At 56.6% G+C, this 21,038-nt stretch overlaps 1 protein-coding gene across 1 annotated transcript in view; it reads right to left on the reverse strand.

Annotated features, from left to right (window-relative positions):
• Positions 1-212: 212 nt before the first annotated feature.
• The window catches only part of MYT1 (myelin transcription factor 1), a 44,208-nt gene continuing 23,382 nt past the window's right edge, over positions 213-21,038 (reverse strand). Inside the window, exons 10-22 of the mRNA XM_052650690.1 lie at positions 20,065-20,279; positions 18,008-18,132; positions 17,238-17,507; positions 14,042-14,196; positions 13,089-13,151; positions 12,906-12,974; positions 8,690-8,752; positions 8,311-8,394; positions 4,550-4,771; positions 3,400-3,491; positions 2,740-2,843; positions 668-811; positions 213-353 (exon numbers count right to left, since the gene is read on the reverse strand). Coding sequence (XP_052506650.1) covers positions 213-353; positions 668-811; positions 2,740-2,843; positions 3,400-3,491; positions 4,550-4,771; positions 8,311-8,394; positions 8,690-8,752; positions 12,906-12,974; positions 13,089-13,151; positions 14,042-14,196; positions 17,238-17,507; positions 18,008-18,132; positions 20,065-20,279 — 1,747 coding nt within the window. The remainder of the gene's footprint in view (positions 354-667; positions 812-2,739; positions 2,844-3,399; positions 3,492-4,549; positions 4,772-8,310; positions 8,395-8,689; positions 8,753-12,905; positions 12,975-13,088; positions 13,152-14,041; positions 14,197-17,237; positions 17,508-18,007; positions 18,133-20,064; positions 20,280-21,038) is intronic.

The raw sequence follows: 21,038 nt of genomic DNA on the forward strand, positions 1-21,038 counted from the left end.
GTGAGTCACATCGAGGGAGACGAGGACTTCCAGGCACTCCTCTGGCTAAACACTCCCACCCCCTTGCCGAGGCCACCCTGGGCTGCCAACGAGAAGTCACTGTGAGTGGGAATCTCCACTGGGAGGGCAGGGCTAGGGAGGTAAAAGACAGAGGTGAGTCGGGGTGCCCTGGGCGCCCCGAGTCAGCATGGTGGCTCCTCACACAAGGAAGCCTAGACCTGGATGCCCCTCACGGCCTGCTTGATGCTCTCGAGGAGGTCCTTGTTCTCGGGGTTCTGGTAGCACTCCTGGTTGGAGTACATGTCGGTGAGGGTGCTGACATAGGCGTCAAAATTCTGCTCACATATCGGCTCCTGGAGAACACAACTGGTTTAGCGAGGCCCATCCATGCAGGGGCCCCAGGGTTTCCAGAAGTAATGGGAGAGGATGGGGGAGCCTCAGACCCAGAAAGCCCATGCCGCCAGAGATGAGCACACAGACCCGCCACAGGCAGCACTCGGGCTAAGACCATCATGGCACAGGCTGCCCAGGGTGCGACAGCCACCATGGGTAGCAATCTGCCCGGGGTGGGGCCCTTCCAGAGGCAGAGAGGTGCCTGCCCTCCCCGAAGCCCCAGGATACAGGTGCCAGCTCAGCTGGGGAGGCCACAGGGCTGCTAACTGCTTACCATGTGCGGAAGGCGGATGTTGGCAAGACTTTGGATGAGGGCCTGGCTCAGGCCCGACAGCTCCAGAAACAGGGCTTCGTTCTGCTCCTCGATGAGCTTGTTCTCCTCCTCGATGTTCTTCAGGCTCTTCTCCATGGACGAGATCTGCCAGACAGAGATGAGAGCTGCTGCCTGGAGTGTCCTCCTGGGAGCAGGCCCGGCATGCCCGCTGGGCCGTCTCATGTCCCTCCAGGAGAGGGCGAAGAGGCAGGAGCCCTGCCACAGTGAGGGTTGGCAGTGCCCTGGCCCCTGGGTGGAGGGGGCGGACCGTGACTGAGCTAGGGGCTGGGGGCCATGGCTTTCTGAGCCCAGCTGTCCTGTGGGGTGGAGAGGAGCACAGAAGGAGACGCTGGCTTCATGTCCCAGCCCATCACTGGCTTCCTGCTCTTCCTCTGTGGTGGAAACACTGTTCCCAACTGGTGGAACATCCCCACCAGAAAGACCAACCAAGTGCCTCATCAAAACTATGAAGGCAGCAGAGCAGACCACTGCCACTCTCAGCTGAGTGGACCAGCACGTCAAAGCTCACCCTGGGGTTTCCAGCACAAGCATGTCTTCTCTGGACCCAACAGGGCGCCAGAAGGGAGTCCAAAATTTCTCCAGGGGCTCCATGGCTTCCACATGGAACATCAGAGAACAGAGGACAACTCCACGGGGCTGCCGGCCATGGGCAGTCTCACCGGCTCTGGGTGCTGCAGGCACCACATGAGTCTCAGAGTGTCAGAGCCCTGCAGGCAAGGTGGGCAAGAAGCTCACCCTGGGGCCTGGCCTGGAGCAGACATGCTTGGGAGGGCAGCCCCCAGCCTCACTCAGGGCAGAGGCAAGCTCATCAGTGTGGATGGTGCCTCAGGCCATCCCTGGGGTGCAGGAGCCCTTTTAGGAGGGGCTGGGGAGGAGCATCACCTTCTCCTTACCCAGTGACAAGCCTTTGGCTTTAAAGGGTTTGAGCAGAGGTCCTGAGCCTGCCTTCCCTGCTCTCCAGCAGGGCATGTAATGCAAAACTCCCTGGAGGGGAAAGTCCTTCCAAAAGGACTCAGTGAATAATCTCTCTATAAGTAGGTGGGTGCTGGCCAATAAAGAGAAACCAGAGGTGCTTTCCAAGGGTACTGACACTGGGAGATGCCTTGGACTTCGAGAAGGAAAACAGCAGGGAAGAATATGGGGAAAGCCACCCAGAAGGGTGTCTCGGTGCCCAGAGGCAGCCCCTGTACCCCCTCTCCACTTGCACTGCCTCTGAACTGGGGAGACGCTGCAGGGCAGGACAGAAATCCCTGCTGATCCTCATCAGCTGGTGCTATTTTTACACCAGCTTCTGGGTAAGAGGAGGTCGGTGTAAAAGCCCGTCTGCCAGAGAAAGGAGGGGCCGCAGAAGACACAAGGACTCCAGCATCTCACACTTCCCCAGTCCCCATGCCCTCCACCCCCACAGGGCCAGGTCACCTCCTTGTCCTTGGGGACATGGCCATGCGCGGCTGCTCCTCTGTGCCCCTATCTCTGCTCCAGCCCCTACTCAGCAGCCAAGGAAGGGCATGTTCTTTTCAAAATAAGAAATTCACTGTTTTTTGGTTTGTTTTTGTTTTCGTTTTCGTTTTGAGTGTTCATTTTGTGGAACTCAGGGATAGGACACAGACTCAAGGCAATCTGTAACCCTGTCCCTCAGCAGAGCGGTTCTTCTGGGTCAGACCCTGTGTGAATTGCTTTCCTTGTAGGAATGCATTCGTCTCACGACAACCGAATACGACAGATTCTCCTATTATCCCCATCTGCCTGGGAGGGCATCAAGGCACACTCGGAATAAGAGGTACACCAGGTCACTTAGCAGGTGTATGGCCATGCTGGGCTGGAACACAGCTCCAGTCAGGTTCTGATGACCCACGCTGCGGTTCTGCTCCTACAAACCAACAGGGTGGTGCCTACCAGCACCTCAGGACTCCTGATGGGTGGAACACGTACTGAGCAGAGAAAGGGGGAGGATGGGAAGGACATCCTGGGTTTTAGGGCAGGTGGGGACAGGGCAGGGCGGCACCACCCACCTGGGACTGCAGCTGCAGCATGGCGGCCTCCATCTCAGAGTTGGACTCATTTAGGTCTCGAATCTCCTGGTTCAGCTGCTTGATCTCCTCGTCGTTGTCCAGCACTACCCCAGAGAGAAACCTCAGTCGTGGCTCTCACAAGCAGGGGAGGGGCCAGTCAAGGCCTGCTTTCTAGATGGGCCTGGGGAGCCCTTTCGGAGTAGAAGCCCCAGTGACTCGTGGCCCACATCTCAGACTGGGAAAATGGCTGCGTGTCAGCTGTGGGGCTCCAGGCCCTGGTCTTGGTGGGAAAACAGATACCTCCTGGGCAAGTGTTAATTGCTAAGTTAAAAATGGAAGCCTTTCCAGATGGTGCTGGTTTCCTCCACTTCCCTCTCACGAACCCTGAGAACACAGGTCCACACACCCCGAGAACACGGCTTCTGGTGCTGCCAATAGGGCTCACCAAGCCCCAGGCTGGCGCTATGATGGCCATGGTGGGCACAGGGCAGCCAGAGGTTCTGAGCCGAGGTGAGGGGCCCTGGCAGCTCAGCTCAAGAGCTCTGTCTCCACCACAACTCACTCCAGGAGGGGCTTTGCTTCCCGACCCATCTCTTGCCTAAACCACCCGCCCACTTAGGTCCCAGGACCACATGCAGGGGGTGCAGGGGGCAGCCTCACCATCACTCGTCTTGAATTTCGTGCCAAGAACCTCATCCCCTGAGAGTTTTCCCTTCTTTCCTGCAAAGGTCGCTCTGGGACAGCCAGACAAGCTGGAAGCAAAGGTCATGCATGAAGACCAATCCAAGGTCATGCCTCACAAGCCAGTCTAAGGTCACAAGTCCCAGTGAGAGCCGGGCTGTTGGAGGACTATCCTGTCTGGAGCATTGTCACTCATCCCTGGTGTTCCGGTCCTGGCTCCTGGCCCCCAGCTTCCTCACTCCTCCAACAGCGCGGGCCATTCCCAGCTCAGGCCCCTGCTCTGAAGGTTTGTTCCCAGAGGCTCGGGGCAAGCACCACCTCTCAGAAAAGACCTCCTCACCCCTGCCTGCTCTATCTTCCCCACAGCGTCCTTCACCAAACTAATAACATATTTGTTGGTTGCAAAGTCTGTCTCTGCACCTGCCCTGACCACTCAGCTCCAGGAGGGCTGGTTGTCATCTTGTTCTCCAGAGACTGGTATTTGATGTGCTTTCAGCAACGGCTTGTGGAATAAATGAGCTAATTAATCTTAAAGGTGGAGAGATGAGGACAAAAAAAATAACATAGAAAAAAGGTTTCTGACAGGACCAAGCAGTGACTCGTGTGGCTTCCCAGCACAGAGAGGAAGAGGGCTGATGGGGCAAGACCCTCAGCACCAAGGGCAGTATCAGGGCAGGTCAGAGCTGGCCAGTGCTGCCCGGGCCCACTGCCCAGGCATGGAGGGGTCCCTTGTAGAGGAAAGGCCTGGGCCCCAAGTTCAAAGATGAAACCCCAGTAGGAGGGACAGGGTATGAGCTGTGACAACGCTTTTCAGGAAAAGCCTCAGCCTGCTTTAAGAAAGTATGTCCCAGACACAGGGGGGCTCTGCTCTCTCTTGCCAGAGGGACTCCATGGGATGTATAAAGGGGTCTTAGGACAGTAGACACCTGGGTGACACGTCACACAGGCCGTCACGTGGTCCCAGCAGGTTTCCATGGCTTCCCCTAGGTGGCTATCAGTTTGGGTCTTTTTCCTCAAGAAACTATTGTTCTCACCTGCACCCTGGTCTGGCACATCCCTGGGAGCCGTGCCACAGTGCCACAGCTCGGGTCTCTCCTGGGTGACAGAAGGGTGGGGTGGGGACAATCACCTGCGGTGAGTGAGGAAGCTCCCATTGGCATGACCAGAGCCGTCACAGCCTGGGGTGGGGCAGGCGGGCCCCTCATTCTTCAGGGACTTCCAGGAGAAAGACGAGCCGTTGAGGGAACCCTCTTTCTGCCTCCGAGCTGCCAGCGGGCAGCCGGATGCGCTTCTGTGAGAGGCGTATTTGCCGCTGATGTGACCAAGCCCCACACAGCCTGGAACCGGGCACCTGGGCACAGAGAGGTCAGAGGTGAACACTGGGTGCTGGAGCTGGAAGAGGAGCCCAGAGACCCCACCAAGCCAGACCCAGAGACGTGCTAGGGTCCCCTGGACAAACTAGCAGAGGGCTCGCACCCCCTCTTCAGCCTCAGCCTCACATCCCCTGTGTGGCTTGGGGGCCAGCACCCACCTTCTCTCCCTGTCCCCCAGCAGCAGTGACCCTGGGGGGCCTGGAGCTGACTCTTGGTGGCCTCCTGGTCCACACCTAGACCTTGCTGCCAGCATCACTTCTGTATCACCCCAGAGACCACTTGCTGGGAGCTTGCTCTGAGCACTAGACATTTGTCAAAGCTTTCTACGGCCGAAGACCTGAAAGTCGCAGAGGACCCAGTTCACAGAGAGGTCTCTGGGATACAGACAAGTCAGAGGCAGAAAGCCCCCAGAGGTGGCAAGGCTGGGGGTGATGCGCTGCCTGGTGGCCCCCACACTCTGCCCTCATCTTGAGAGGGTTCACAGCTTGGGTAGGAAGGCTGGAGGTCCCCACGCAGCAGGAGGAAATAAACTTCAAGTGGCAGACGTTTTTTTTTTTTCTCTTTTCTCTTCTAATCCTGTGTTGTCGTGGCAACACCTGGTTCCGCCTGAACTGAACTTTATCTCAAACCTTGAGCTAACCAATGTGTTTTTCTTATGGAAATGTTTTCTTAAGCTACATTAATGAAATTATGTATTTGCTTGGAAATCTGCCTTTCTTCAAGATATGTGTCAATTGTTTTATGGCCAGAGATGACTCCCCTTGTCCCATTCTATCTCAAAATGCGTGTTGTGGGAGAGGGCCCTGGTGCAACTCTCATTCTTGAGGCATTTCTTTTATCTGATTAGCAGCTTGCCAACAGGTATAAAATGCCTTGCTAAAAACTAGCAACGGGGCACTCTTTCTATCCCCTTTGATGTCTGTGTCAGCCACGTTCTCTATCCATTTTATACTTTAATAAAACTTTGCTACACAAAAGCTCCGAGTGATCAAGCCTCGTCTCTGGCCGCTGATCAAATTCCTCTCCTCTGGAAGCCACGAATCCCGGCGTCATTCACAGCTTGCAGCAGCAACCTTTCAGTCTCAGATGTGGACTCCTTGGCTGGGACCATCCTCACCTGTCCCCTCTCTTGGCTCTTCTTTCTTATCTAGCCCAGCCACGTGGGCCCAGACATGAGGGCTATCCAATGAGCTGGTCCAAGACCACCGTAGCCCCAGTCCAGAACAGCCCCAGTCACTACCAGGGGCCCCTGCAGGGGGCTTGGGGAGGTTCCATTCTATGTCCACCCCCCACACTTGGACACCTCCCAACTGTGCGGTTCCAGAGGACTCCTGGGCTGGGCCCCTTTGAGGTGCCTGTGAGGCTGACGTCACAGGATCAAAAAGCCAAGTGAGAGGCGCCTCTTCAAGTCACTACACAGATGAACCCAGGCTCTGCTTTCCCACTCTCTTTGCAGAATCCTAGCTTTTACCTCAGGAGGGGCTGCAGGCACCCCCAGGAAGTGCACTCATGACACGGCTGCAGTAACACTGCTGGTCTCTCCCTCCACACCCTGGGTCCAAATCTTCAGCGTCAGGTGACCTCTCGTTAAGTCATGTAGCGCACTCAGGGGACCCCCGGTCAGAGGCACAGCTGTTTGGTCAAGTGCCAGTGCAGCTGGGGACAGTGGGGCCTCTCCAAGGTGATGGACATGCTGCTCCCAACCTCCACATCAGAACCTCCATAGACTTTAATGGTCAGTTATCTACTTGTGGCCAAAGGGATTTACCACAAAGCGCTGACCCGACTTAATCTCAAAAGCTGCAGACACAAGATATCATAAAAGGGACCCTGCCTCCACCAGCCCCTATGCATCACAGCCAGTGCCTGCCAGCCACGTCACTTCAAGCAGTAGGAACTGGAGCACTGATTAAAGTTTCTGCTGCCGTCTGCACTTGTGTAAAGACGCTCATCAATTATAAATATAGGTAAAGTTTATGGCTAGGGAGGAGATCCTATGAAACAGGGACGCTACATGGGTGGCCTCTTCTCCTTGCCATGGAGCCATTAGAAACTTCATCCATCCTATAAATGCTGAACTATTTCTAGAAGTCACATTCTCCACTTGGCTGCAAATTCTCAATTTTTTTTTTGTAAAGCAAAGTTGACAGCACATCAGGAAGAGGAAAACCATTTTTGCCAGTTAATGTGAAAAATGCTGATCTTGATTTTAATCGTTTGCAAATGCAGCACAATTCACTTATCACACCAGCAGGGTCCCTGCTAAATCCATAACAGCAATGTGTTTATATGATCACAGGCAAATTCCGAGATTCTAGGAAGAAAAAAATATTCTCTATCCACCCTCTCATTTGGTAGGCAGCACTCACAATACCGACAGTCAGTATTTTGCATTTTGATTTAGTATTCATTACAGTTTTACTGTATAAATTAAATAAACAAGTCACTGCCTTATTACAGCAAACAGCTGGTGGGGCTGTCCTCTTTGAAGGGCATAAAACACTGGTCAATTTGGCCCCTTCTCTGTGGCCAAGCAGATGTTTGGGCCACAGCTGGGCTGATCTCCCTGGAGAAGCCAGCACAACTCCGGCCAGGTCGAGCCCCTCTGCAGAGGTGAGTCCCAGCTGTCATTGCAGACCTGCTTCCCATGGACCTGCCCAGCCAAGCTACTCCAGTCCCTGGGCCACCAGGCAGCCAGAGTCATTCTCTTCCAGGCCTCACCTGCCCCGGCAAGACCCACTGCCTGCTCTACCCAATGTCAGCTCGGAAAGTCCTGGGCAAATTGGGTGGTGGGTCACCTGCTTACACCTGTGGTACGTGCACATGGGGAGCTTGAGGGGCAGGGCCCCTTCTGGAAGGATAAGTTTGCCCTGATACCAGTCCCACCAGGTAAGTTCGGGTCAGGGTTCATGACAGGGCAGCAACCCCCAGGGAGAAGGTCAGTAGAGGTCACGGACACTGTTCACTTAAGGCCCAGGGTGTCTCTCTCCTCCCAAGAGGACTGTCGACTCCCAGTTCAGAGAGACCCTCCCAGGCCCCCTCACTGCACATCAGCTCCCTGCAGAGGCGTGGGGACACACAGATGCACACAGTTCAAAGGCTCCCTGTCTTTCTAACCACCCTCTCCTCCTTGACTCCTACACTGACCCCTCCCACCAGACCAGAAGCCATGCAGGCTGTAGTGCCCGTGAGTGCCCGGGGCGGCCCACGCCCTGAGGCCCAGGCCCAGATGCCCTGGGTGCACGGGCGGCAGGGCACTCTGCCTCCTTCGGCCCGTCAAACACCACAGACCTGAGAAGTCCCGATAAGAGCCCATGCACGCAGGTGCCCTCCACATAGCGCACATGGCCCCACCTGCAAGGGTGTCCCTGTGCGTGGCCTGAGCGCATCCTGGAAACGGGCATTGTCACAGCTGTATTAAAGTAAATAGAGTCTAGAAGGAGCTTTTAAAATGATAAAATACAGGGAAACCCCAAGTCTGCACAACAGCCAGGCGGCCAGCAGGACCCCCACTCACTTCATCAGCTCAGGGTCTTCCTTGTCGTCCTTCGCAGGTGCAGCCTTGGCTCCACTTTTCTTGGCACGAGGGCAGCCTGACAAGCTAGTTTCACAAGAGGAAAAAATGTCACAGTGGTTTAAGGACAGCAACTTCTCAACCCACCTGCCTCCCTCCACCCCTCAGGTTCTGTGGGCAGCAAGGCCATGTCCAGGAAGCGGCCCCTAGCTCTGGCCAGAGGGTATCCCGATCAGCTCTGAGAACATTGACAATTTAGACTTGAGGGAAGAAACAGGCTGGGGTGCAGCGGCACTAATGTGTCACTTGGAGCCTGGAACTTCATCAGCCTGAGGAGACCCCACTGCTGGCCCGGCACCCAGGGCACCTGGGGCAGGCTCACCTCCGGTGCGACGCGTAGTTCCCCGTTATGTGGCCTGAGCCATCGCAGCCGGGCGTGGGGCACCTGTGGAGGACAGTGTGGCTGAGACCAGAGCTGCGGAAGTCACTCGGCCGCAGACCATACTTGGCCCTCGACAGCCCCACCACTGAGGTCTCACATAGTCATGACCTGCAGGCCTCAGAACTTGGCACCCAGTCTCTCTGGGGGAACCAGGAGGACCAGGGGAGGGAGCACATTCCTCTGCAGGATGGTGGGCTCCCAACTTGGCCTCCTGCAAAGGACCAGGCTGGATGAGAAGGCTCCAGAACACCTGTGGACCTGTAAGTGTGCTCTCGGGATGCAAACCTAGCACCAAGGACCGGCTCATCCTGCTTGAGGTTGCTGGAGAAGGACTGCCTGTGCTCACAGACAGCTGTACCGAGCACCTGAGACGCACCACCCCCAGCCCTGGCAATGCTGGGGCATCACCCCCGCTTGGCGAGCACCCAAGGTTTTTGAGAGGTGGCTGGCACCAGTGGAAGGGAGCTGGGGAGGCACAGAATGCAAAAGTCCAAAACGTTTGGTGAATATATCATGTCGAAGGTAGAAATCCCCTTTACTACACCAGCTTGAGCTATTTTTCCCTGAGCGTCCAGGGACGAAACATGGATCGGTTTCTGCTGGCATCAGAGCACTGGTTCCCAACCCTGCAGGCAGTCCTCAGGATGCCTCCTCCAGAATGCGCCTGCCGCTCATGCCCTGTCCCTTGTGAGGGCCCAGTTCCATCCTGGGTGACCCAGCAGGACTCTGGTGCTTATCTGCCATTTCTGGCTTCATCCTCACACAGAGAGAGAGAGCTGTGGAGCCAAGGCCATTCCTCAGCACAAAACTGGCCCAGTGGGTGGCAGGGCAGAGTGCCAGCTCGGGCAGGACATGGACATTGAAGTTGGCCTGTCAATCAGTGGAGGCTGCCTTGCACCCAGGCTCTGGCACATCCAAGGCCCCTCCTCTCCATCCTCCTCCCAGATGTCCATGGGCCGACACTGCCGCCCCCATTAGGCTGGCATGGCAACATGGAGGGGCTAGATGCCCAGGAGCCTCCTTCCCAGCCCCTCAGACCTTCTTGAGGTACCCTCCTCGTCCCTGCCCCAAGGGCCACCCATCGAGGCTTCCCTGGCCTGGCAGTTGGCAGGCAGGTCAATCTCCCTCCTGTCGGGCTTTGGGGTGACTTAGACCCCAGTGAGATTATGATGCCCCCCACCTCAGTCATGTGTGGTCACATTTCAACCCACATCTGGGGCAAGGAGGCTTCTGTGTTTTAATGGAAATCACCCACCACCTCCATCCAGGTAACCATCACCCGTTCAAATGAACCCCAGCTGCCAGGACCTCCTGCTCTGACATTCTGTGTCTCCATGTGGCCTCAGGTCCTCAGGCTCCAGCTGCTCAAGAAAGTCCTCTGGACTACACTGTGAGGGCCAGGCAGTCCTTTGCATGGCCCTCGGCACTGAGGCCCAGGCCCTCTGACACCCTCTGCTAGGACAGTCCTTCTCCCTGCTCCTTCTCAGCTGCAGAACACAGGGCTCAGCGCTGTAGGCAGTGGCCAGGGTGGTGGGTTCACAGCAGCCCCCAGCCTCTGTGGCTGTGAGCAAGACGCTTGTCTGTGAGTGACACTCTTGCAAGGTGCAGCCTCTGGCAGTACCTGGGAGGGGGTCTTGGTCGGGGAGAGACTCGGTGAGAACACGCACATGGGGGCACTCCCATTCCAGAAAGGCAGGATCCCCCGCCTCCCACCTTCCTTGCCAGCCTGATGTCATGGCTTTTCCCTCAGAGTCGTGTCCAAGAGAAGATGATGTCATGTGGCTGGAGAAGCAAGTGTCTGCACTAGCGACTGGCAGCGCCGGCCAACCATCCCTTCTGAGTGCATTGTCTGGGCCCAAGGGTGAAGCTAGGCAGCATGGCTCACACCAGACCTCACCCTGCCTCTATCCATGTCCCGTGGCCGGGGCAGGGGCTATCCCCCAACCTGTGCAGAACTCCCCCATCAGAGTCCAGCAGGGTGTGTGGCTGTGCTCATAAGCCCCACACATGGAGTAGCCCATGTGGCCCGAGGCACCCAAGTCCCCAGATCCTGACCACATGGGACACTTGGAAGGGAAGCATGAATGCCCTTGGAATGTGATCAAAACACAGAAAACACTGTCTGCGGCTGTCGCTGCACTCAAGTGTTGGTGGGGGCCACCAAAGAAGACTCATTTGTGAGGCGTGGCACGGGTGCATATACCCCTCTGCAGATGGGTTACCTTCACCCGATACTGCCACAAAGCTGATCAAGGTGCCAGATGCCCACTGGGCAGGGGAAGGAGAGAAGTACATGGGGGAGCCAGGCCACATCCACGCTGTGGCCTGAAGCAGGTGAGGAGTAGCTTCCACAGGAGGACACTTCAGAGGGAGTCAGGAGTGACTTTTTTCATACAAGGAACACTTTTCATCACCAACTTCCAAACAAGTTTGCGTTACAGCTCTTCACAGTCTCTCCATCTCAGAAGGGGGCTGACCCTCCCTATTGGCCACGTTTCTGGACCCAGACCAAGGGCCAAGTCCATATGTCACTTCCAGGAACCCTGACCAACTGCACTGCAGGTAAAGGGCTATTGAGGGCATGTGGTCACTTCTAGAATTCCACCACCCTCAAGCTGGAAAACCACAGAAACTGATCAGTTAGAAAAGTAAGTCGAATTCGAAAAGAAAACAGGAGAAAGGATCATGAGAAAGACGGTAGAAGAAGAGAGGAAGGGAAGAGGGAAGAGGAGGGTGGGGAAGAGCATTCCAAGCCCACAGGCCTGCGGGTCTCATTGCATTTCTGGAGTTGGACACTTGGGGTCAGCGAGCGCATGTGTGAACCTGCCTCAGAACATGCTAGTGTCAAAGCTGATAGAATGAACTACTGGAAACATGCTTCTGGTCATGAACTCTGCCCAGCCTCATCGGGGGGACTGGAAGACCACACTCGTAAAACAGGTAACGACACGCTTTTCCTGGCTACTAGGACCAGACAGGCTTCCCAGAACCACAGAAGTGAGGCTGGCAGGACCTGCTGCTCAGACAGACTGGGAGCTTCCTGCCCGTTCTAAGTCAGTGCAAGTCTGTGGAAGCTTCCAGCAGCTATAGCTCCTCATCTTAAAGGCACCAGAGCCCCAGATCAGGCTGAGCCGGTGAAACCTGGCCTGGATGCAAGGCCCCCAACACAGAGGCCCAGAGTGGGAGAAATCCCCTGGAGAGGGAGTGACCTGAGGGGCCAAGAGGGGGCCCTCCTTCCACAACCTCGGTTCAGCCTAGGAGCAGAGGGTCACCATTATGTGGCTCGGGGCCACACCAGCCACGATGTCACAGCTCAACTAAAAGCATGAAATCAAAGGCCATCACAATCCCCAACTCCAGCCCCAGAATGACGCTGAGAGCCAGGAAACCTCTGGGCAGGTGCTCCTCACTTGAACAAGGCTGTCAGTCAGAGTGGCTGGTGCCCCTGGGCTGCCCTGCCCTGTTGTCAGGGGCAGGAGGAGCAGAAGCAGAGAGCAGGCACAGCAAAAAGGAGGGGCGAGCATAGAGGTGAGGCGTGGGCAGGGCAGAGGTGAGCACCAGGGGCCAAGACAGAAGCAGCTGAAAGGGGTGCAGGAGGAGGGTCAAGCACAGAGTTTCTCAGCCATCACCAGCATCCAGTCCACTTAGCAAGAGCTACACAGCTTGCAGCCCTCTGAGCCACAATGAGACTTACAAGCCATGGCCAGTCCGGGACTTCTCCCAGATCTCCACAGCAGGGGAAAGCAGGCCCAGACAGCAGCCCATCAGGGGTCCTCAGGAGAGGAAGAGAATGGGCCGGGGCCACCAGGAGCCAGAGGCAGGTCCTACATCCTGTTGGCCCTCCCGACCCTCAGCCCTCAGAGAGGCTGGCAGGGCCGAGGGGAGCACAGGACCCCGTAGCAGCCCTGGGCCTGAGGGGACAGGCAGACAGCAGTGCTCAGAGCAGACAGAGACAGGCAGAGTGGCGAGAATCCCAGCCAAGCAGAATCAGCCCGTCCATGGCCCTGCCTCTCTGCCCCACGGCCCTGCGCCTCTGGCTGGGGCCGGCCTGGTGCCGGAGCCCTCGAGAAGGCTGATTTGGGCTGGAGCCTCATGAAAGGAGTGAGCAGAGCAAGGAAGCCACCCCAGAGATGGGAGGCCAGGAGGGCAGACATACTTGAGGTCAGCAGAATGGGCAGCCATGAGGTTTCTGAGGCTCTTGTCAGCAAGAGGGCAACCAGAGAGGCTGAAAGAGAAGAGATGGGATATTGGGATGAGCCAAAGAGGGGGAGCAGAGCAGCAGAGGGAGAAGACCCACCACACAGCACCCAGGCCAGGCGGACCCAAGCGGGGGACGAACCTGCGGTGGGAGGCATAGTTCCCAGTGATGTGGCCACTGCCGTCACAGCCAGGGGTGGGGCAGCTGGACAAAGGAAACAGAGCGTCAGATCAGAGAGCGAGGCACCCTGCCAGACCCGCCCCCGGGGCTGAGTCCACTCAGGGAGGGGGGCGGCGCCTGCTCCCTGCCCGTCTCGGAGCAGACCCTTCACCTCCGCCTCTCCGACTGCAAGTTTCTCCCATACCACTCAGCTCAAGAAGGAAAAGGGAACCAAAGTGAAGCTCAACTTAAAGTCGAGATGCTCTGAAGCCCTCGCACTGTGCACGCACACATGTCCAGGCTTGTGGACAGGGGGGCAGGGGGAGCCTTCGTGATGTGGCAGGGCCTTCCCCGAGGAAAAGGCCCCAGCCAGAGCCAGCTACAGGGCAGGAGGAAGCTGGCAGGGTTTGGGGCACAAAGAGGAATCCCAGGGACAAACTCTGAGCAGAGGTGAGGGCTGGATCACCTGCTTCGCACCGTCTCCTAGGGGAGGTGGTGTTCAGTGGCAATTAGCCAGCAGCTGTCCCCTCTCCAGTGGCGTCTGGTTAAACTAGCTCTGGCTGCCAGGGCTGAGGGCACCAGCTCTGAGGCAGAGCACGCTGAGGACTGGCACACAGTGGGGGCTCAGGAGGCGTCCACTCCCCTCAGCCTTTGTCTGCTCTATGGGCCAGATGAAGGCTCATCCTCGCTCTTTATCACCCTGAAGGAGCAGGTTAGAGGCCAGCATGATACAGGGGTGAGGGGCCCCTGCTGTCTGGCCCAGGAAGGTCCTAGTAGAGGCAGCTCAGCCTCTGCCCATGGCCAGGGCAGGAGGACAGTCAGTGCAGGGTTGTGCAGGGGCCGGCCTGGTCATCACAGGCTCCCACTAGGGTGTGCTCCTTTCCAGACTATAGAGGTCCCCTGGGGGGGTCCTGTCATTCAAGGCGGGGACTTACGTGAGCAGCTCCTTCTTTATGTCCTTGGAGAGAAACTTCAGCTTAAAGTTGGCCAGGGTGACCTCCCCGGGGTACTTCCGCTCCTCAAAATTCTCCTCCGACACTTCCTGGTCATCTGCTTCAGAAGAAGCAAAAGAATGGGCTGCTGGCTCTGACTGCAAAAGACCAGCAGGGAGATGTTTTAACCAGCTGGCGGGGGCTGGGCGCCCAGCCCAGGGCTGAGGGAGAGGGGCCTTTCAGAACAGGGTCCACAGAGGCGTTTTCTGGAGTCTCCTGTCTTATGCATGCAGGAGTAAGACACACTCCCAAGATGCAGGAGGCAGCACCCAGAGGGGCTGGGGCGCTCCCTCACCTCGGCTGCTGCGCCCGAGCTGACCCAGGAACGGGGAGACACGGATGCCACCCAGGGCGGCTGCTCTGACACCCTCCACGGCCTCTGGCCTGTGTGTCACCTCTGGCCACCCGCCCTGGGTCACCTCCTGCACACCAGAGTGCACACCAAGTGCAGCTCCTTTGGGGCCGTTACCACTGAGGGTGTGTCTGTTGAAATGCTATGAGGATGAGCGGTACAATGTACAAAGTATGATAGAAATAATCACAGCAACCTTAGGGCCATCTGGCCCTGTGGGCCCAGCCGGCACAATGACCTGACTGCAACAGGCACTTTAATAAACACTTTGACCTCAAATGCAGGGTCTGGAAGTGTTCAGTAGCCACCCAAGAACAGGGCACTATGAACATAGTGGTGAACAAGGACATTCCCTCCATCCAGGGCAGGGAAGACATCCACGAGAGTCAGGAAGGTCAGTGCCCTGCAGGTCAGTCTGTAATGGACCACTAGCCCCAGTGGTGGATCACGATTCAAGTCTCAGGACTTGCTGTGTGTCCCAGGCACATTGTCCAACCTCCTGGACCCCACACGTTTGAGCTGGAAACAGTAGCAGGCCCTCCCAGGATGTCTGGAGCTGAGGCAAGAAAAGCCCGTGGCCCCATGCGATGCTGTTGCTACTGTTACTACTGAACAAGGCACAGCGGTGTGGACGAAGAGCCTCAACTTGAGTCCAGCCTTCAGGAGAAACAAGGGCCTCCCAGAATCACAGGGGCAGAGGCAGCTCCAGAACATGAAGCATATCCCAGAGGGCCACAGACACAGGGGCCAGGGCTGTTTGGGGACGTGAGGGGGCACTGCTGCCAGAGTTGGGTGGGAGGTGATGCTAAAGGCTGGGGCAAGATGGTCAAGGAGTCTTGGGCAGAGCTAGAAGGAGAGTCTGAACCGGGAGCCCAGACCATAGTAGATGGACTGGGAAGGCCTGATCCAGGGGGTGACCCAATAGGACAGGGACACCTGTGCCCAGGGCACAGGGGAGGAAGGGAAGAGCCTGGGGGTTAACTGAGGCTTCCTGCCAGGGAGTGGATGGTCGGCGATGGAGCACAGCAGCAGGCTTCCACGGCCAGGCTCCCCAGGACCTCTGAGACCCAGGTAACCTACAGATGACACAACAGTCCTGGGAAGGGGTGAGGATGCTCAGAGGGCACGGAAAAGTGGAGCAGGGCTGGGTGGGTGGCAGGGGGAAGTGGCCAGAGAGACCAGCTTGAGCTAGGGGCCAAGGAAAGGGGAAGGACCCCTGGAGGGGTGGAGGGGAGACAAGGTCACAGGCACAGAACTGAACAAGGATGACAGCAGATGTGGGGACATAGCCTGGTGACCCCAACAGGAACAGAAGGGCCCCACTGGGCCTCAGACTTGGCCCACTGGCAGAGAGAAGGCCCCCTGCAGCCCCCGCTGACCCTCAGCCAGCCTCCCTACCCCAGGGGCTCACTCTGAGAGAAGTATCCCTCTTCTGAGCCCTGACATTGACTGGCTGCCATGTGATGAGCCAGATGACCTAGACCTAGACCAGGCAGCTCCTCTGTAAAGTAGGAGTGCATGTGAGGCCAGTAGATGGAGGAACCCGGCCACCCCTGAAGATGAAACTGTAGAGGGGGTGGGTTCTCAGAGTAGAATCCTCACCACCACTGCCCCTCCCTCCACAGGGATCTGTCCCCAGCCCCGCCTGCCAAGGGGATGGCTCCACCCACACACCACCCTGCCCTGCCCAGACACAAACATTCCAGGGGCCTCCTGGTTCTGCTTCAGTGGCCCTAGTGGTAAAGAACCCCCCGCCAATGCAGGAGACGCAAAAGACTTGGGTTCGATCCCTGGGTCAGGAAGATCCCCCGGAGAAGGGCACTGGCAAGCCACTCCAGTATTCTTGCCTGGAGAATCCCATGGACAGAGGAGCCTGGAGGGCTACAGTCAGTGGGCTCACAAAGAATCAGACATGGCTTAGCACATACGCAGGGACCTGGCCCCCTCGCCCTCCTGGAGGTGGGGGCTGGAAGTCAGGGGAGGGCTGGGAGGGACCCCTCAGGCCTGTCCACACTATGCAGAGCCCGCCTGGAGCTGTACCCTCAGAGCGGAGTTCTGCTGTTCTGGAAGCCCCCAGTCAGCACCACCTCAAGTGGGTGGAGTCATCAGGAAAGGAATGTTCCACCAGCCCCCAGGCTATGGATGGGTCAACACAGAAGCCTGGCTTGCCGCTCCTTAGCAGGCAGTACTGCTCTGGGACTCAGACCACTGGCTGCTAGAGGTGCTTCTGAAGCCAGGCATTTTCTCCTGCCTCTGTCCAGGGAACCAGGCGCCTGCAGTGTCCTGGGGATGGTGAGGAGAGGCTGCCACCAGAGTTCAGGGTGTCCCTCATCTGAACAGCAGGCTGGTGGGAGGCCCACGAAACTGAGGAATTTGAGGCCTTTCCCAAATCATCCCCTGAACCGCCCCTGTCCTCTCCGCACTCTTCGAGAGACACACTGCTGCTGACCACTAATTCTCCAGAGGTGAGACCACCTCCCTCTTGGAGGGGACAAGCCACACTGCTGCTGACCACTAATTCTCCAGAGGTGAGACCACCTCCCTCTTGGAGGGGACAAGGCCACAAACTGAGCCAATGGTGAAAACACCTCCAGGAAGGTGGACTTAGCTGCCCGGAGCAGGCAGAACCCTGTGTGGAAAGGGGTAGGACCCACAGCGCCTCTGCCTGGAGATGCCAGCGTGTTTATGCCAACCCTTGGGTAAGGCAAGCTGACCACCAGCGCCTGCCCAACGCCCCCCTCCTCCGACCTTCGACAGCCCTGGACCTCCCACCTGGACAGCACCCACCTCCTCAGGCTCCTCCTCTCGTGGGCGGCTGGGCTTGGTGTAGTCCAGAGGCCGGTCCCACTCATCCTGGCGGGAGGCGTGGCTGGACGAGGGTGAGGTCAGGGAGCGGCTGGGGGCGCTGGTACTGCTCTGGCGCTGGCAGGCGTCAGCTGACTTCACGCCAGGGCTGCTGCTGCTGCTGCTCCCGCTGGGGAAAGTGTTCTCCCGCCTGCGGTGCTTGTGCATGCTCAAGTCCAGGGTTCCGTTCTCATCCACCTCAATGTCCGCGGCCTGCGTTGCAAAGGTGACATCTAGGTTAGACACCATCCCCTCCCACATGTGCCTTATTTTCCCTCCAAAAGGAACAGGGCCAAAAAGAAGAGCCTCTGAGAAGAAAGTATCCTGAAGCTGACGTGGACTCACTCTACCCACTCCCTCAAGGCCTCCAGCCCATAAAACCAGCCCCTGCACATGGCCACCTGTGTGGGCACAGGAACATGCGGAAGCCAGTGGAAGCCAGTGGAAGCCCGCATCCTGGTAGATGCGGGAACATGTGTGTACACCCACTTGGCGCCCCTAGGCACAGCGCGTGGTGCTCAGGGAGGTGGAACCATCCAGTGTCTTTGGGCAGCAGGGTCAGTGGTCAGGAGGGAGAAAAGGAAAGAGTAGTACTCCCCTCAAAGATGCTGGGTTTGCTGAACCTGCTATGTGCAGGCTGCATATAGTCCTGACTGCAAACCCCACCCACCTTCTCTGCCTCAGAAGGGGCTCCCAGCAGGGCCCTCACCCACCTTGCTGGGCAGGTCCTGTGGCTTCGTGCTGAGGTTCTCAGGCATCTCCCAGCAACGCGTGGAGAGGTTCAGGATGGCAGTGGCAGCCATGTGCGCGGCCTCTGCATCGTGGGCGTAGTCGAAGCCTGCAGAAGAGGATGAGGTGCAGGGGCTGGGCCTGGGGGGAGAGGCCTTTGGGAAAGGTTTGGCTGCAAAAAGGGAACAACAGCAGGCTGATATACAACGTGAACGGGAGGCAGCCACAAAGACCCACAGGGGAGCTTTAGGGTGGCTGGGGGCTTTGAGCACAGCTATGTGCAGGTAGGTTTAGGGCTGGGTCATCCACCCACTGCCATGAGCTCGCATACCCCAGTCCTCCCCCATCCTTGTCAGGTATTGAGAAGGCCACTTCTGTCTTGACCATAACTTGGGCAGAAAGGGCAAAGACAGGCTAGCATCCCTGATATTGCAAACGAAACAAGTTATCTGTTGGCGAATGCTTATTGAGAGACTAAAGTCTGTAAATAGGAAGAGTGTCTGCAGTGTCATTCAAGTAGGCAAATTTTGTCACAATATCTCAAAAGGCTCATTTTGGTATCACCTCCTCAACAGCCACAGCTTTAGTAAATAACACTGTTGCTCAAATATAATGATGCGAAGAGTTGACTCACTCGAAAAGACCCTCATGCTGGGAAAGACTGAAGGCAAAAGGAGAAGGGGGCAGCAGAGGATAAGATTTAGATAGGATCACCGACTCAATGGACATGAATCTGAGCAAACTTGGGAGTTAGTGGAGGACAGAGGAGCCTGGCATGCTGCAGTCCATGGGATTACAAAGAGTTGGACAGGCCTTAGCTACTGAACAACAACAGAACATGAAACACGAAGGCATAAAATGTCATCTTTTCTAATAACTGTGCCGTAACCATAAGATCACTCTCAGGTATGATTTCTGAGTAATTATGATATCACCAGCAAATTTCCAGTGCCCCAGTGTAAGTGGGTGCCTTGCATGAAGCCCTCTCCTAACAAGTTGGCCAAACACTCCAGCTGGCCATTCTATCAATCAGTGTTTCTAGTATGAACTCATAGGAAACTCATCATTGCTGATTTTGGTGTCTGAACATCCATCATGAGCTGCCAGTTCCAATCTTATGTACACTGGGGCAGTTTTCCATTTTGTAGGTATTATGCAAGCTAATTGGCTTGCAACTCACAAATTAGTGTAATAAGTGACCACAAAAAGACAGGGGACTTCCTTGGTGCTCCAGTGGTTGAGAGTCTACCTGCCAATGCAGGAGACATGGGTTTGATCCCTAGTCTGGGGGATCAAAGAGTCCACATGCTCAGGAGCAGCTAAGCTGGTGTGCCACAACTATTGAGCACATGCTCTTGAGCTCCCAAGCTGCAACTACTGAAACCCACACACCTAGAGCCTGTGCTCCACAACAGAAGCCACCACAGTGAGAAGCCCGTGCACTGCAACAGAGAAGCCCCCACTCGCCACAACTAGAGAAAGCCTGCACAGCAACAAAGACCCAGTGCAACCTAAGTATAGGAATAACTTTTTAGAAAGACAGGAGAGCTTGTTCTCAAAGGTTTGTAGGAATGCATTTTGTTAGTGCAAGCACCCAGAAATTTTGTTGCTAATATTACAAATGGCTTACTGTATCCAGCATGATGTCCCTGTCTAAGCATCTGTTGGGTGTCCAGGCTCAGCACAGTGGTTCCCCCTAGACCTCCACCCTTGAGCTGGAATAAACTGCCTGGGAAAGGACATCTAGGGGAGGGCACACTCATAGGGTAAACCATGTCAGCGATGTTGGGCTTAACTCTTTGGACATGCACACCATAACACACTTGTGTTTTGTTTTCAACGTGTAGTGAGGAGACACATCCAGTTTGGTGCTGAACGTGAAGGCTGCAATGTGGGTGAGACCCAGACTCTGAGAACATCACCGTGGTAGACTGGGACAGCTGGGGCCCCAGATGGAGAGTCCCTACATGCTCCTGGGGAAGGGTTCCTCCTCCTCCACCCCTCAGACCCTACACCTTGCAGAGCAGTTTCCCCAACTTACATTTAAAGGCTTTCGGTGAGGTTTCGCTGGTCTGAATCTTTGGGGCAAGCATGCGCTTACCAAAAACCTGAGCATCAAAACTTGCGTAGTCAAAGGTGACCTTGGAGAACTTCTCCAGCTCCTTGGCCAGGTTGGCCCTGGGTGTGGTGGGCGCCACGCTGGGCCGGTAGCTTCCATATGGAGGGACCTCAAGCTGCTTCACGAAGCACATGGGCCTGGGGTGCAGGATGGAGATGAGAAGCATGAAGACAGGACACAAGGACCCTGTGCTATTCAACCCAGCACCCTCTGCCATGGCCTAGCCCAGCCATCCCTCAGAGGCCAGTGTGGACTAAGACCCAGGCAGGCCCTCCCCTGCCCACCACTACAGGCTGCCCGCGGGATGTGCAGGAAGAACCGCCATGGGGAAGAAGCACTAGGAGACTTGAAGTAACAGCTCGTATCCCCTTGCAGACAGCATCAGCCAGAGGAGGGGAAAGGAGAGCTGGTTTCTGAGCCCTTGGCTGGGAGCCCCAGAGGAGCATCTTTAGGGTGGTGGGCAGTCAAGGTGGAACTCTGGTGGTGGAATAACTTGTTAATACATTCCCTGGACAGGAGGGAGCTGGGGCACCTGGAGGGGATATGGGGGTGGTTCTGAGAATCAGCCTCAGGGCACAGTAGCTCCACTTTTTGAAGGGAGTGGCCTAGCCCTCCACTGTCCTCTGCTTAAAGTTGCTTAAGATGCCCCTGGAGGGGCTGCTGCCCAGTTAAGGACAGGCATGAAAGCACTGCCGCAGGCATTCAGTCACTGTTACTAGAGCTCTGGAAGAGCTCAGATTTTTAAATGTACAAGAGATGGTGTGGAGACACCAGCCTCCACAGCCCAGGAGCCAGGGCAGGAGCGAGACCAGCAGAAGAGAAAGGCCATGGGGCCTGTACCATTCCAGTGAGGGGCTCGGAGAGAAGAAAAGCGGAGGAGGCCTCTAGAGCCAAGC

Source organism: Budorcas taxicolor, chromosome 13, assembly GCF_023091745.1.
Source record: "Budorcas taxicolor isolate Tak-1 chromosome 13, Takin1.1, whole genome shotgun sequence".
In the NCBI taxonomy this organism is placed as follows: Eukaryota; Metazoa; Chordata; class Mammalia; order Artiodactyla; family Bovidae; genus Budorcas; species Budorcas taxicolor.